Source organism: Pieris brassicae, chromosome 12 (genome assembly GCF_905147105.1).
Source record: "Pieris brassicae chromosome 12, ilPieBrab1.1, whole genome shotgun sequence".
Classification (NCBI taxonomy): Eukaryota; Metazoa; Arthropoda; class Insecta; order Lepidoptera; family Pieridae; genus Pieris; species Pieris brassicae.
In genome coordinates, this window is record NC_059676.1 from 1,278,975 (window position 1) to 1,296,914 (window position 17,940).

The 17,940-nt window shown below is 31.9% G+C and overlaps 2 protein-coding genes across 2 annotated transcripts; one reads left to right on the forward strand and one right to left on the reverse strand.

The window, feature by feature from the left end:
- LOC123717222 (dihydrofolate reductase) lies at positions 1 to 1,911 on the forward strand. The gene is made up of 4 exons (XM_045673111.1): positions 1 to 232; positions 454 to 625; positions 752 to 862; positions 1,687 to 1,911. Exons 1-4 carry the CDS (start codon positions 147 to 149, stop codon positions 1,873 to 1,875), a joined length of 558 nt encoding a protein of 185 aa, XP_045529067.1. The 5' UTR covers positions 1 to 146; the 3' UTR covers positions 1,876 to 1,911.
- A 5,856-nt stretch (positions 1,912 to 7,767) lies between these two features.
- Positions 7,768 to 17,799, reverse strand: LOC123717059 (3-hydroxy-3-methylglutaryl-coenzyme A reductase). The gene is made up of 2 exons (XM_045672832.1): positions 17,517 to 17,799; positions 7,768 to 12,234 (listed from the first exon to the last, which is right to left on the reverse strand). The coding sequence occupies exon 2, from the start codon at positions 12,227 to 12,229 to the stop codon at positions 9,725 to 9,727; it is 2,505 nt and encodes an 834-aa protein (XP_045528788.1). The 5' UTR covers positions 12,230 to 12,234; positions 17,517 to 17,799; the 3' UTR covers positions 7,768 to 9,724.
- Between the last annotated feature and the right edge of the window lie 141 nt (positions 17,800 to 17,940).

A 17,940-nucleotide genomic window follows, 5' to 3' on the forward strand; every position in this document is an offset into this window, starting at 1 on the left:
AAATTTTGCCGGGAAAGCAGAAACTGGAATGTTAGAAAATAGAAATCGAAACTTTTCTTTCACCTCATTATTCATTCACTTATTCAATCGAGTGCTTAGTGAATTTTAGTATATAGCTTTTTATCTTAAAATCTCGTTTCATAATTATGACAAAGATCAAACTAAACTTGATTGCTGCAGCATGCGAAAATATGGGAATCGGTGTAAATGGAACTCTTCCTTGGCGTTTAAAGTAGGTACGATTTTATTATTACTCTAAATTTTGCGATAGCTTGCCACAGATAAAAAAATTAAACGTGAAGAAAAGTCCAGAATCAGCACTATGTACATCAGACAGTGGAATAACTGTCTCTGAAAATAAATTTCTATAGGTATATAATAATTACCGTCTAAAGAATAATGTTGTTTTTTCTTATTAAAACTCATTTTCTTATGACTTAATGGTACTTTCAGAAATGAGATGGCATACTTCACCAAAATGACATCTATAGTACAGGATAACTCCAGGCAGAATGCTGTTATAATGGGAAGAGTAACATGGGACTGCATTCCACCAAAATATAAACCGTTGCCTGACAGAATTAATATTGTCCTAACTAGAAATGTTGATGATGTCAAAAAAGGGGTAAATTTAACATCCACTATCTATAGGATAAAAGATCCACATTATAAATCTTGGTACAATATAGATAGATGAATTTTATATTCAGTACTTTACAATTGTGGCCAACAAATATACATTTATTTCTAGGTCCCAAATGGTGTAGAAGTTGTAAACAATTTAGATGAAGCTATTAAGTTTATAGAGAGTCGTTCCGACATTGAAGCTGCATGGGTTATAGGTGGTTCACACATCTATAAAGTAAGTTCAATTTAAATTTTGTTTTGTTCCATAAACAAAATAATATCATTCATAAATGAGTTCTATGACAAATTCATATTAAATTCAACCTCATGGACAGAAAAAACTAGCTATAGTTTATGTTTTCAACATTCAACACTTCATTCATACACTATTTTTTTATTTATTAAGATATCAGTATTTATTATAAATATAGATAGACGCAATTAAATTTGTAAGACTGTCTACTCAACATAGTTGTCTCTTGATAAAATAGTTAAGATGTATTGGCCCTGTTGCCAGACCATGCACTGCCTAATCCTGTGGTTGTACATTCACCTTTTCATGAATATATTTTTATAAGCTATTTCTTGATATGGCTAAACTAAATGTTGTGAAAAAACAGGAATGTCTTCAACTAAAATGGATGACATGTCAAGCACAGAAGGCTAATTGTCTACTTGTTTATAGAAGACAAATTAGTGAACACTACTAGCACCACTAGATTATTTTTTGTTATTACTGGATGTTTATATAATTCCTTAACTTAGAACAGATTTTATGAGATTAGCATTATTAGTAAGAGGACTATTTTGATTTTCTAAATATTGCTTATTATGTTTTAAGATATTTCGTCATCTGCTTTAATGTGATGAATCAGACTTGCCTTAAAGTAATAATAGATGTCGCTCTCAGTCTATATTTTTTTTGTAATATATACATTTAATATGGTTATTTCCATTTGTTTAATGGTTAATATATTAATTCTTATAATTTTTATATAAAATAATATGTAACGAGTGTAATAATAAAAATAATAGATACAAATTTCATTTTCTTTTCAGGCAGCCATTGAACACCCAAATTGTGAGAAAATATATTTAACAGAGATCCAAAAAAAATTTGAATGTGATACCTTTTTCCCCGATTTTGATAGAAAACAGTTCCAACTTGTAAACGAAGATGGCGTTGTTAGCGATAAGCAAACTGAAAATGGAATCGAATATTATACTAGAGTTTATAAGAAATGTTAAAAGTAAAGGTTGTTAATAAAAATTACTTTTGTTGAATGTTTTTAATCTTAATATATATAAATCTCCTGTCACTATGTCTATCCGCGATGGACTACTAAACTACTAAATTGGCACACCGTGAGCAGTCTGGTCCTGGAACTTAAGAGATAGGATAGCTTAGATCTTTAATTATAGTCGCAATTTTATTTTATTTCAAATTATTTGTCTGTATTTACTTGACATTCACAATTATCTGTTATCTCCAAAAGATTCTAACAGATGTCGATACTTTTCGACTGGATTGAGTAGGTAATCAATAGATGGCACTGCTATAGTGAACCGACAAACGTGTCATATAAGCTACAATTCAATATCATGATTACCACGTGTAATTGAGCCTAAAGTACAAATTGAATATATTTTGTAGTAAACGAAATACCGTGAAATTCAATTAGTTCTTTTTTAATTATTACTTTTTTTAATTTTTGGTGTTAGCATAGCCAACCACGTGTTACGTAGGCCGAAGTGTAAATCAAATTCAAATTATAGTGACGATAATACAGTGAAATTATTCTTTCGTGTCACGGTATTAAGGCTAACTAAAACCACATTAAGGAGAAACGAAGTTCGCGGGGGCAGCTAGTTTAATATAAAATCGGAATACACAAGAAAACAGCAGATGTTATTTTTTATTTATTAAGTATAATAAATTGAAATATTTAATGAAATTTAGTAATGTACACACGACACGAGCGATAACGACAACTACGATGTACATTTTAAAATAATAACACATATTTAAGATGTTGAATTAGCCTCTAAGGATTTCAATATTTTTTCTTATACAAGTACAATACATTATATAATATTTTGTTTTATCTATATAGGTTGAGGTAATAGTAAAAGTAAATCCTTTTATGATTAAAAATAACAAAGCGAATATACATTTTTTTTTTAAATTATATAAAAAGTTAAACGATTCTAAAAATAAATATTATTGTATAAGACATCATGCTGTCGTGGAATGGTCAAGTTATTATAATATAATGGAAAATTAACAAAATAAATAAAAGTTAATTGCAATTTAAAAATTACCAAACAATTTTTATAGTATTAACTAATGCTTTACGACTTGCATGTTGGCTTGTTATATAACTACCCATTTAGATATTTGCTTACATGTCTTTTGTTAAATAAATAAAGACCATACATTTGAAAATTTCAAATAAATATTTTGACTTTTACACGGAATTTCTTGTGTACGTTCTTGCTGCATGAGATTCTGGTATTATAAGGAAGTATTTAAAATTTATACAGCTAATGGAATGTAGGTTTTTGATGGGTTAAACAAAATAAGATTATGTATATGGCTTGTTAATGTTCATATGCGTTTATCCTTCCTCGTTACTTAATTATGACTTACTCTGTGATATGTTATAGAAAAATAATAATTATTTTATAGTGTAATGCAATACGCAATAATTTTTAAGGATTCTCCTATTTTTACCGCGCTATTTTCAATCAATTATATTATTTTGTCGAAATTTACCTAAATTTGAAATGAAGCCGTGAGAGTCAAAGCCCAGACCGATAGTCAAATAGACTATTCCGTGGTTTCAACTGCATGTTTTTTTACTTTTTGAAAACTTTTCTTAATACATTTATAAATTAATTCATGCAAGCCGTTGCATGGTGTATGAGATCGAATCAGGTTTGTATGTATACAAATTAATAGGCATAATAGTGGTATTTCCACATATAATCCCTTGATTGGGTCACCTTAAGGCCTTCGTTCAGTTTTTGTTTACATTAGTTAAGAAGTTCTTTAAACTTCTCTATTGAATTGATTATTAATTGTAACATGAACTAAGTATGACTGCTAACATTGTTTTGTTTAAAATATTTTGTTCATTTTTTAATGTATTTCACGATTCATTACTGCAATAATTTTCACAAGTTATAATACTAGCCTTTGCCTGTGCGACAATTTCCTACACTATTGGTACACTACATTATTATTATTGTCTTTTTTAACAATCTTGATTAAAGATCTTTCGGTGGTCATTTGTTCACCATCTATCCAAGAAAGAAGATCAGTGTTGGCCTAGTGGTTTCATCATATGACCCTCAACCGAGAGGGCATTGAAGATGATCTGGGCTGTAGCTACTGTTTATTCATATGCCCGAGGTCAAAGATTAACTACAAAATTAAAATATCTAAGCGTACATAGAAAATGTACAAGCAGGATATACTTGTTTTATATTATGTAGTGATTAATATACATATAAATCCTCTTTTACCCTAAAAAATGGGAAGTTTTATTCATACATGCGGCGGGAATCAACTTAAACACATTTTGAATCAATCTACGTAGTCTGGTACAAATGTACAGCAAATCTAGAGTAAAAAATAGCTTTAGCTTTATCCAATTATTTATTTAGTTATCAGTATTTCTACAGGTAATTATTTTACAATATCTAAACTAATTTCATTATACACGAAAACGGAATACACATTTAAAAATAATTGTAGGAAGCATTGATAATTATAATATATTCAATACGTATATTATGCCTAATAAAGGATACAGGCTGAGCTTTTTAAATTATTATTAAAGCATTTTTTACTTATTAAATATATTTATTTACTGGTAATGTTTATCAAACCGCAGTCCATTAAATCGTTGAAAATAGCGTGTAAAAACATCAGGTCGTATTGTTAACGTCAAGTACTTGCAGGAATCTATACGTCGCAGCCAACTAGCTTAATTAGCCGTTCAATTAAAAGCCTAGCCTTTTGACTAAACGGCGCCGTTTAGTCAAAAGGCGGCCTGAAATCTATTTGTATTGCCGTAGCGTTTGTTACAACATTTAATAAACTGGCTGGCTAAGTCATTCGTACGATACAGTCATTATTGGGCAGAAATAAAAAGATGATGAGAGAAGAAAGAAAGAAACATATGACATAAAAAATATTTCTTTTAAAATTAAATTGCTTAAGTCAAATTCACATTATTACTATTATTACTACTCTCTTCCATTGTACTTGTTGGTGATGGTGTTATCCAAATGATGATTTGGATAACACCATCAAAGTTGTGGTTTTCCGACGCCATATTGACAGTTTAAAGAGTTTCGTTTCGAGTTTGAGAGTGGCTCAAAATGGAATTAAATTTAAATTACCAGTCAACAGGCTAGCCAAGTAATGTAACGTCATTTATCTATTTGTGTTGCTGTTTGATCAACTGGCTGAACATCTTTCAGGCCGCTAGTTCTACGGCTAGGCTGTTAATTGAACGGTGAATTAAGCTAGTTGGCTGCGACATATATATAGCTACTATACTTTCGAAAATCCTTACAGCTTAACTTTATTTGATTGTTCTCTATGGATTTATTTGCTTCAATATATTTATTTTAACAACCAACAGTGCATGTATATTCTAATGTGCTCCTAACAAAATCAAAGTTCAGGCATTTTATGCCATTGATATTCATAAGATCAAAGTAAAAATAACTCAATTGAATTCATGTTAAACATTTTCCTCCTATTGTTACTCTTCAAATGTCAAGTTGATATTATATATTTAAGAGACAGGAAAATCGTTGAGAATACTACTTTCCCACGTGCTAATGGAATTTGTTAATTATTTGTTTACTAGCATACTTGCAGTTTATCTGTAAAACATTAGAAAAACGTGTCATGCAGAAATCTTTTGAATTTTTATGAGGTAGCAAAAAAGTCGGTTCCCAAATTTGCCGCCCTAAAAATCTCCAGCCTACTCAACCTGCTAGTAAATCCGCTACTGTTGTCAAGGGCACTCTCTCGCTGTCATCGCCTATTCGCTGAGATCCTATTAACTACGCAACACAGATTTTAATACGGCGACAATAGACAGTGATTTAAGTGAAAAGTTTTAAGATTTATTATACATAATAATATCTATAGTACAAAACAAAGGCTATTTCAATGCAAGGCCACTTGTACACTTGTGACTTGGGGTTGATTGAGACCCTACCGCTTCAGCTGACAGTACAGTCGATACGTGAACTTTGAACGTGAAACTTTATTTCTTTTTATAGAAGATTTTTTTTCAATCCCACAGGGCTCACCAGTGCGTTGCTGGCCTTTACACTTTATTCACTCAGATACTTTTCTCACTATCCAGATGACTCCAATACAGATGTTTTAAATACAATCATACCTAGTCGTCATCCTCGACTTCTTTCTGAATAACATCTTAACAGTCGTCAAGAAAACATCTTAGAACTTACCTCTTCCAAACAATATTTCTCTTTCTTAATTATTATTTGCTGTTTCAAATTTCAGTTTTCTTTAATTCATTTTTTTATATATATAGTATTGACTAAGTGTTTTGTTTTATAATGTGTATGTTAGCTGTAAGATTACTAGTAAATAATAAAATAATAATAATAGCATTAGTTCTGATTCGTGATTAGAGATATTTTTTTACTGAAAGTAGTCTACCCTCCGTAGGGTAAAGAATTCGTAGTGTTGGAAAGACCGGGGCTGCGACTGCCAAATATCACACTCGGCGTCGCAAGCGATGATAATTCCTAGCAGTTTACTTATTTATTTATTTATTTATTCATATGGGAAACAAACAGATACATCTCTAAAAGTAGAAGTCAGAAAAGAAATATAAACATAAGAATTAAAGCATTGGATATATCCACAAAAAATTTCACTGATAAAAAAAGGATATAAGGCAAAACAAAACTTGACATGACAGAGAACAAAATATTTAAGTAGACAATAAAAAGTTTATAGATCGGCAGAACGACAACAAAACACATACTAGTAGCCAAAATAAGAAGAAAGATACAAGGTTTACTACTCGAATAGTTGTTTTAACCTATTCTTAAATGAAGCAGTACTTAGTAGGTATATACCCATTTATGCATCCTCGATACTATTACACGTAAGACTATTTACACTGTCTGAATTCACAAGGATCGCATTTTTCATAATTTACTATAAAAAGGTTTAGGTTTTATTATTTTTCTGTTTTTTTATAGATTTCATAATATATTATGTTCTTAGTCTAATTTTTGTTTAAGTTTTCTATTGCATTAGTTTTAAGTTACTGTCAGTATAGTAAATAAATATTCAAATACAAGATACTTGTGTCAAGAACACAAGTATCTTTCTCTAAGTATACGAGTATAAATAACTAAATGAGTAAGCATATCCGTAACGCTACATGAAGAAGGAATATACCTACTTTAAAATGATGTGACCAACTTTGCTAGTAAGATTAAACCATGTGTAATTGTTCTAAATTTATCTCTGAGCGAGTGTAGCGTCAAGATTTAATTCAGTGTTAATTAATGATAGTTGATAAATCATGAGTCAAGTTTTAAAATTCAAGACACAATTGATAAGGAAAACCCGTCATGATGCGATAAATTCCTGAGAAGTCTGATTTTAATTAAGGGCTATTTAATGTAGTGTACCAACGTAGGAACTTATAGGAAATGGTATGTCTTATAGGACCCTAAGTCGCATTGGTTCGGAAATATGAAGTATTTTGTAGGCTGTGGGTTCCACATAGTCTTGACGTTGTGAAACGAAGGACGTCGAGGCGATACCGGTGGTATTTGAAAGTCACCTGCAGGTAATAACCGGAACTCCTCTGAACACTCCGTGGTAAATGTTATAGAAGATGCAGAGACCCCACATCTCACAGAGAGTGAGTAGTTGTCTTCAATTCATGTCTGTGCATTCTGGGATTAATTTAGAGATATCACGAATACAGTTTATAAAATACGTTATTGCGGTATGTTAGTTATAGGTACGTCAAAAATCAAAAATTGTAATTTTAGATTTTGGACAAATGTGCAAGAATTCCGTGTCAACGTTAGGTAATCGATGTGCGAATAAAACACTACTAAAAATAATTCTAATTTATTTAAGTGACTGCCACACCCATTGTATTTACAATAAATATTTAAGATTAACTTAGATTTATAATATCAGTCTACTATCTATAAAATTATACGTAAGTCCTCCATCGGGACAGATCGGTGTTGCATCGTCTTCAAACGTTCTTCGTTCGTATATAAATCGATATTTTTAAATAAATACATAAAACATCTCTATAAATTTGCATTAACAAACAATAATATATAATCTTTATATATTCTAACATTTTCTAACTACGTGACATTTTTCTATATCATACTTTACTTTCTAGGGTGTCCGTAAGTTGAATATTGCAATTCTGATCAAACTCGATTTGGATAAAACTACACTGTGTCACGGCTATTTTTGTGACCAACCTTGACAATGTGGGATTCCCGTTCCATTCCCTTATTAAACCAGTACACAATCATATGAATACTCCAAGAACAAAAATTATAAAAATATTAGTATTGAAATATTTGTTTGTATTATTATGTTACTGTATTGAAACTAAACCCAACCGTTAAATAGTATTCACAAATTGCGTAGAAAAACTGTTGCATTTCGATATGTCAGAAACAAATGTTATCAACTTCACTTAGTTGGTAAGAATGGAATATGATAGAAGTGTCAACGTCTACACTGTAAATTTTCGATCAGGTCACAATTTTCCTTCGCATTTTAATACCTAAAATGGTTTCATATAGCTGAATCCATATTAAATCTATACAAAAGAGAACGTTTTTAAGAATTTGTAAAGAACTTTATGTCATAAATACACAACTGTAATTAGACCACATTCTGTTAAAGTCACACCGTCGTTGACATTTCCCGCCAAAATTAACGTCAACCATTTTTCGTAAGAGGCCTTGTTCTTAGCGTAAAATACGCAATCTGAGACTGTTCAAGGATGCATTACGAAACGACATCACGTTTGAAATACAGTCGTTCTATTAAAGATGAAAAATGCATCCCAAACACAACCCAAAATATGTCGTATATATAAAGTTTTTAATTTAAAATTATTGCCTATGTCACTTTAAAGAAAAATTACAATAACTAGGCAGTAATTGTTTTTAGTACTCTTGCTATGACGTATATCTTGCCAAATTACGTCCCAAGTACTTTTCTAGTTAAAGACATAACCACAAGTCAATCCAATCCAATCCTATATTTGGAACACTTAACACTTGAATGACATCGAAAATGGTATTCATTGATATGTGCCGAATGCCAATACATAACTCGAACTTCATGTAACGATTTATGACATAAGACATAGCTGGATTTGATAACACGAATTCCTTTGAATGATAAAAGAAGTGTTTCAATCCAATAACTAGTAGGATAATTTAATAATTGCCATTTTTCTCTGTTTTCACTGTAACTTTGTCGGATTTAAAAGCGAATTTACTAACCTAGACTCTTCGAAAAGCTGTGTTGAGACACCTTGGATTTAAGCGAAACTTCAAGTAATAGATTCGCGTTTATATCCTATAAAGGAAAGACGTTATCATATGCATATTTTGATATTACAGCAAATACATTACAAAATTTGCATTCATTAATTTGCCAAGGTTCGTTAGGAACACTTTCAGTTACGAACGTCAAGAAAAACATTAAGCGATTTACATAATAAAACGATATTTTTATTGAAATCGTGGCAATAAACTGTTAAGTACGTAATCGTATCAATTTGTGCAACAACAGTATTCAGTTAATACCGAAAAAATCCTTAAAACTTCTAAAACAAATCGCAATGTGTTACTAAAACTGCGCACTGTAAGGTTACAAAACCTATTCCAAACTCAAACAGCAAAGAATTATTTCAAATTCGAGTTTTACCTTTCAAAATGGAAGCACGAAGATTATTCAACAAAATGTAAGCCTCAAACAGTTTAAGCCTCAGCCAAGCACTAAATATTCTAAAACGAATGAAAGGCCACGTTATAACTTTGGTACTTTTAATGTCATATCATTTGTTGAACCTTGGACATTCACCGTCGATCTGTTATGCCGCATATGAGATTTTACCAAATCGGAATTCACGAGGGCAGCCATCAAACTTAACTCGCCTGCTAATACAGTAGCGCAAATTAGTGAACCTAATCTTGCTGAATTCTCTGCTGGTCTTACGCCGGCCCCCTTAACGCCTAGGATCTCTAAACACGCGCTTTGACCTGTCAAAACTGTCCCCCCACCTACAGTACCGACTTCTAGACAAGGCATGGTACAAGTAACATATAATTCGTCCCTATTTTCCCCACAAACCTCCATACTGGTGGAACAGTTACTGCTAGTTACATTCTGAGCTGGATCCTGTCCTGTAGCTATAAAGATGGCCGTCACCATGTTAGCAGCATGGGCGTTGTTACCGCCAATAGAACCAGCTAGCGCTGATCCCGATAGGTTCTTGATTTTATTACACCGCGCCAGCGTTTTTGCATCAGATTTTAAAATTGTACGTAAACTCTCAGCAGAGACTGTAGTTTCGCAGACAACTCGCTTACCTCGCCCTTTTACCCAGTTTATAGATGCTGCTTTTTTATCTGAGCAGTAGTTACCCGAGAGACTGATAACTTCCATATCGGGGAAGAATTTTTTGAGGACTTTCAATGCGTTCTCTGTACCCTTTGATACCATGTTCATGCCCATTGCATCACCGGTTGTTGCTCTGAAACGTAGATAAAGCGTTGCGCCATCGACACCAATGTGAACTTCTTGAAGCCGAGCAAACCTTGATGTTGAGTCGAACGCTTCTTTGATCAGTTCATAGTTCTCTTTATTGTCTAACCACTGGCGGCACTCTAACGCTCGCACTACGTTTGGCAGTTTCACGGCCGGCGCTCGTGTCATTCCGATATCTTCAACTACACTAGTAACTCCTCTTGATCCGATCGCTTTAGCTCCTCTATTTGTTGAAGCGACCAGGGCACCTTCTGTAGTAGCCATCGGGATCATATATGGCTTTCCATCTACTACTAATGGACCTGCATAGCCGACTGGTATACCGACAAATCCGATTACATTTTCGCAGCATGCGTTCAACACTTTGCTGTAATCATAATTCAAGTAAGGTAATGTTTTTATTGCGTCTTCGGTCTGGAACCTTGATGATATTACTTTCCTGCGCAATCTCACACCTCTTAAAGGATCGCATAAAACGACTTCTAGTCTGTGTAAGGGAATATGAGACTGCTCCACTAGCATTACAACTTCTTCGTCGCTCAATGAAGTGCAATCTCCTTCTGATCGATAAATTTCAAGGCATTCCGCCATGGGTCGTTTCTTTGAGTTCAATTTAGCAACAGAAGAGCTTGGCGATATTGTTGGCCATTCGGATTCATCATAGCCTAATAAGTCCTCTGTTTGTACGCCTGCGTCAGCCTTCACGTCCTCCCCCAACGTAAACACCGGTTTGTCGTTATGCACCACTTCTTTAACAGTTAGGTCGTTCATATCGATAACCCAGTTCCTTTGTTCTTCAAAGAAAATAAATTTGATAATCAGAGCGCATAGTAATGTTGCAATTACGAGATAATCAGCGGATACAGAGAACCATTTGATGTACGAGTGTAGTAGAACGTTGTCATGCGGTGACGACTTGAAACTGTTGCTCAGCGAGCCGTCGATCATTCCGTTATCTCTTGCCCATGGCCATCTGCTCGTAAGATGAACGCACAGTAATCCAGCAGCCATAATCATCTTTACTCTTTGAACGACAGGATTAGGTTTCAAGTCGGTTTCCATGAACGGGTTATCGCCAGTTAAATCTTTTTTACCAGATGCAAAGTCCGCCACCAACGATAAGCAGGCAGGATAAAACGTAACGAAGACTAGGTAATCTACCATCAAAGCCAAACAGGCAAATGTGCACATGTGTTCCAATCTGGGAACACCTGACAATCCACCAACACCGACAAGAAGAACCGCTAGAAGCGTATCTAACGTAGCTGTCGGTCCCAATAACGATAAAGCCCGCCCTACCCTCTTCCCTTGGTCCTCTCCCGCGCTCCAGCCAGCTTTCGCCATTCTTGCACCCCTCGCTACATCAGCGACTAGTAGGAATAAAAACGGGGCATCTTTAATACTCGCTAACTCAGTCCAGAACAAGCTAGCTAATGCAGACGTGAATATAAAGCTGGCGAAAGTTGAGAAGACACCGGCGATGATTAGGAGGTACTTGGAGGCGATTTTTTGAAGATTGGAGACTTGGTAGTACGCGTATAGAAGGGCGGAGCAGCGCACAATGGTCATTATGACGGCGTCTGCAGCTTGATACTCGGCTTCGAGGCCGGGGCAGGCTCTGGCCCAACCCGCGCACCTTTCAGACCCTTGCCCTGATGCATGACGCTCGACGCTGGCTGCACAGGCTAATAGAGCCAAGGTAGCCACGATCACCTCCCACTGATGTCTTGCACAAAACTCGCCGTGCGCCCCCCAAACCTTCATCTTGTCTGTGGACAAAGAAATATATTTAGTATATTTATGCCACAAGTTTGATTTATATTTCTCTAATCTGTAAACTATTAATATTATAGTTTAATCCTACAATATTTAATGTATTAACTTAAATTATATAACAACATTTTATCTTAATAAGCAAGTATGATATGTCGTTTAATACCAATAAAATAATAGAAAAAATATGCATCATTAATGCATCACTAATGGTTATCGAAACGATAACCATTAGTTATTAATATAAAATTCTTATATTTGTAACGATACATTGAAATTAAAATATCGTTATTATGTTTTATATAATCACGACTTTTTAGCTGAAATACGTGAAGCGTTTTTTTATAAAATATATATTTTTTATACAATTCAAGCACAACCATTTCTATTATATTCGTTTGATCCTTACATATAAATTGTTAGAAGAATTGCGATTTAATAATAATTATAAATCGTTAATTTGCCAAGATAGTGGCACAATTAGATGGATCAACTACAAATATCCGCACAATCAGCCATTTATAAATAGGCATGCAAATGTCATATCAATTTTTACATTGTCTTAATATTGTCCATACACATACTAAAATAAATCAATGGCGCTACAACCTTTTTAAGTCTTGGCCTCAGATTTCTGTATCTGTTTCATGATCATTTGTCAATATAATAGGCAAGTAGGTGATCAGCCTTCTGTGCCTGACGCACGCCGTCGACTTTTTGGGTCTAAGGCAAGCCGGTTTCCTCACGATGTTTTCCTTCACCGATCGAGTGAATGTCAAATGCGCGCATAGAAAAAAAAGTAAATCGGTGCACAGCCGGGGATCGAAGCTACGACCTCAGGGATGATAGTCACAACTTCTTTTATTATCAAATTATGTAATGTTAATAATATTTGACGTAATGCGCTATCATTTGGATAATTTTTATCTACTATCGTAGGGTTTATCTCAAAATAGATATAGGAATAAATATATATATATATGTCGCATGGGCCTTTCATTTAACGAAAAAGAGTATTTCAATATATTACGAAAGTTCCTATGCCCTAAAATAACCTGACCTTGAAGATTTCATATATTTGACACATAAAATATGTATATAGCTTGTTAACATAATTAACACATAAACCAGTCTATGTTGACATATTATGTATTCATGTTTGCTAACTGATCTAAGGTTACAGGTTCATATTGTGAAGGCCAAAGATTTTAATGTACATAAGGATGTATTAGAAGGACAAAGGATTCGTATTTCGCACGAGTTCATTAAAATGTTTACAATTATTTTAATTAAATTTATTCGAAATCTTAAATGATTTCTTTCACATATAAATTCAATCAAAAGACCTCTTGCTGTGCTTTTTATTTCATAGATATTATATATCAATTATTTTATTTCGTAATAACGTAGAGTTAAACGCGATCGAGTGCCGATAAATATAGTTAAGCAACACTTGCCGAGGCAACAACGAAAGATCAGTCTTAGCGCTAGGTATGTCTTCCTTATATTAAATTTAACACGATAATCTCAGGAACTAGTAGTTCAAAATATATTTTTTTAGTAGTCCATTTATCGATATATTTAAGAAGACGCTGATTTCTGACCTTTCAAGCTTCTATAAAGTTAAAATTAAAATTAAATTTGTGGGGAAAAAGACCATTCGTAACTAATATATATTATATTAGTTACTAGCTGACCCGCCAAACGTCGTTATGCCATGTATATTATTTCCAGGAAACATTATTTTTAGTTCAATAAAACCTATCTACTATAATAAAAATAGGGGTTGCTCGTAGAGGGGTGACAATTAAGGGTTGTATGTATTTTTGTATGCTGTATCATAAAAAAATAAAATCAAAAGAAATGACCCCCCCAAAAAATTAAACCCCATATCACTTAGGGCTTTGAAAGATAGTAGCCGATTCTCAGACTTACTGAATATGCATAAGAAAATTCATAAGCACCGGTCGAGCCGTTTCGAAGATTTTATATAACTCTACATATCGATTCACCACTGTCGTAAAGTATTGTCTTCTTTAGTCTTAAACCAAAATAAAATTTTGACGAATTCATGGTTCACGCAGTCATTAGTCTAAATCTGAAAGATGTGTGCACTCACGAAGATCTAGGCTTTGCATCAAACTTATGGATTTAATATAATAACAGACAGAATCCCAAGCATTGCTTTACCATATAAGTTATGTTATCATCAGTCACCATTTCTTTTGTATTGCTCTTTATTTATAAACATTAGTATTAAATGTTTCCATCAATATTTCGTAAATAGAGAAAAAATATATAGACAACTTTTAAAAACAAACAAATCGCTACCAGTTAACGAACTTGCATTTCTAGTAATGATTGGTAAATTTTAAATTTTTGTGTAATTTTTTTTAAACTTACATAATGACATTTCCCTTCAATATACTATTTAATAAATAGCTTTTAAGTAGTAGTTGTTGAAACCGGTAACAAACTTTTTTTAGTGTGCGTACGCGCAATCTCCCATCAGCACTCTGCTCAATTTTATCTCGGATACTACTTACATATGCCAATCTTTATATAGAAAATGTCTCTTTAAACAAGATTTAAGTTTTTTAAACGCTCTAGAATAATACCAAGGAATCTAATAATCAATACACTTCAGTCTTATGTAGATAAAAAAAAACTACAAACTATAATTAAATGTCCAGTACAATACACGAATTTTGACTCAATATTGTAATTATTCTAGCAAAACCACTTAGACTTGTTTATATTAATGTTAATCTATCAAAAAAAACATGGAAAATAAATGTAGCATGTTCGGTTTCAACCGCAAATAATACTCAGCAAAATCGAGATTCGAACTTTTTACTTATATTATACGATATAATTTACAATATTTTTATGCGATTTTTTTTAAAATACAATTTTAAGTGGTATATATATAACAAATTTAAACTAATGTTATAATGGTATTATAACATAACTTGCAAATATTAGAGTCAAATATTACGCGCACGTCGAATTGTAAACTTCCTCCTTCAGCTTTTTGGTATTTTTAAAAATAGATACATAACATTATTTTTTTGTTAAAAATGGCAAGAATTAATTGTCAAAACTTTCTGAATTCACATTTAACAAAAGTCGGGTTCAAAATTTAGATTTTTTTTATAATAAATTTGGGACTTATCATGCTAAATTAAAATGAAATATATTGCGATCGTAAATATACTGCACAAAAATACTGATTCATAGGCCAATAATTAAATTATTTCGATATTGTGGTTACAACAATTGTGGGCGTGTTTTCCTTACTCATCCGGGCTAAATGAAGACTAACTAAATATAATTCGCTACAATTTCTGAGTATTCACTTTGCTTTAAAAGTCCGTCATATAGACAATAGAGTTCTGTAATAAATTTAACAATTATAATATATTTTTGTTTACGCAAAATCTAGTATTCACAAAAATATTCTAAATAATCTTATATGTTCTGCTTTATCGATCATATTAGCACTCGGGTTTTAGCATTCTAGTAATATTACTTTCGTTACATTAAATACCTATATAATAAAATAATGTTTTCTTTATATAATTTTCGAAAATTTAGGATCCTTCTTAATCTAAATCAAAAATATCGTTACTCCAACCAACCTTTTGTGTCATAAATTATTCCGTGTTGTATGACGCAAAACGTTTATTATTCTTAAGGCATTCATGTGGTATCAGTCCATCTGTATGCAACAGGAAATGTTTTGAAATAACTCGGTACCAGAATAAAGATCATCAAATTTCAATCATGTACTTGTATGACCAAAATATTTAATAAACTATTCTATTTAAAAAAAAAACCCATTGAACTGGTAAACTCTGTTTTTTTTTTAAATTTCTTCTAACTTAGCCTATTACACTATATGTATGTGGAATGCCACAATTCACAAAGGTTTTTAATATAAAATCACAAACTTTTACACATACAAATACAAGGAGTTTTTAAATACCTTATACATACAATAATTTAAAAAAATCTGTTATAGGTAAGACCATTTGCTTGCCAAATAAATTTATTATTAATTTTTTAATTAAAATCATACAAAATAATCTTTAAACACAAAATTCCCGACTTCATTATAGATCATTAACAACAAAATTATTTGAATTACTACCAAAGTATGAATTTACCCTTTTTATGTTGATTCAGTTTAAGATAAACTGATCTTATCTACAGTCTACTTTCAATGTCTTGTTATTGTATTCTGTTTGTATAACTTTTTTAATATGATGTATTAATTGCTTACTGGTAGCGTACATCACCATCTCTTAAATGCAATGAAATATATCCAAAATGAATTTTAGAATATTATCTATATTTAAAGACCACAATCATCATAAAATCACATATATCTAAACACTGCCTGACTGACAAATTAAATTTAAGATACATGTCACATCCATATAATTTATCTATCTATAGACTGCTAAATATAAAACTTTTAACTAAGCATATTCATAATTTATCACTTGACTTAAAGTAATGGGATTCATTAACAAATTACTTAAAAGAAAACCATTATTTAATTATTCCTAATTTTCAGATTAAGTATGTGTAAGATAATTACATTATCCTGATCATGATAAAAACAAACTCATTAATAAGATGTTTATGTATTCGTATTTTTTGTCTAAAAAGTAGAAATCTGGTTTTAGTCTAATTTGTTTCTAGAGGCCACAATAATTTTAGAAAAAAAGATATTTTCTATTTAACAATATAATTATTATTTAATTAAGATAAAATTTTTCCCTTAAAATAAAATACTAAAACTTAAGTTGTGGTATATACATATTTCTCTATATTATTCGTTTTTTTAACTATACACATTTATGTTTAACAATGCAAATATTTGTAACACTAGGCTTCTTCTATGTGGTCATAAATAAAAATCTGTGCCAAAAAATCAAGGTCAACAAGAGAGAGTTGAATGACATAGAAAGTTTACGTCTACAAGTTTCACTTTTAATCGGAAGCTCATTAATTTTCCTTAAATGTTGCCATGAATTTCTATGCTAACTAATTACCTATGTTCACGCAGGTCTAGTTTATTCAAAATATTATTTCTAAACAATGTATATCCCTTACACATCAGATATCCCTTCTAAAAAAAATAAAATTATAATCAGAATATATAATAATTTTTATAATATTGTTTCTCACGAAGTTAGGGATTGATTTTATTAAAAACAAAAATTTCTCTTTTTGTTACGTGAATATATCATGTGAAAAGCTGACTTACCCGATAATTTTTCCTGATTAAGACTTTTATCTTATTGCGCCAAATAGTAAAACTTCACAAATCACAACAGTTTCAATCATTAAAATTCTAAAATTGGGGAATTGATTTAAAGAAAATCGTGTGATTAAAAAAAATGTGAAATAAAATTACTTTGACACACTTTTCAACATTTTTCTTGACGTCCGTTCACTGACGACCACAGACTAATTTAAATCTATGGAGTGAGACGCGAACGTCTGCTTCCTGTCGACTGTCGAGTTAGGAAGGAGGTTGAATTCCGACTGCGAATTGTAATTTGTAAACGCGAAATGCGCTTCAAGTAAACGACTTATCAACATAAAAAATGTAGGGAAATGTATTGGCATTATTATTATTAATAATAAAGATTCATGATTACTGATCGCAATTATAAGTTAAAATACGT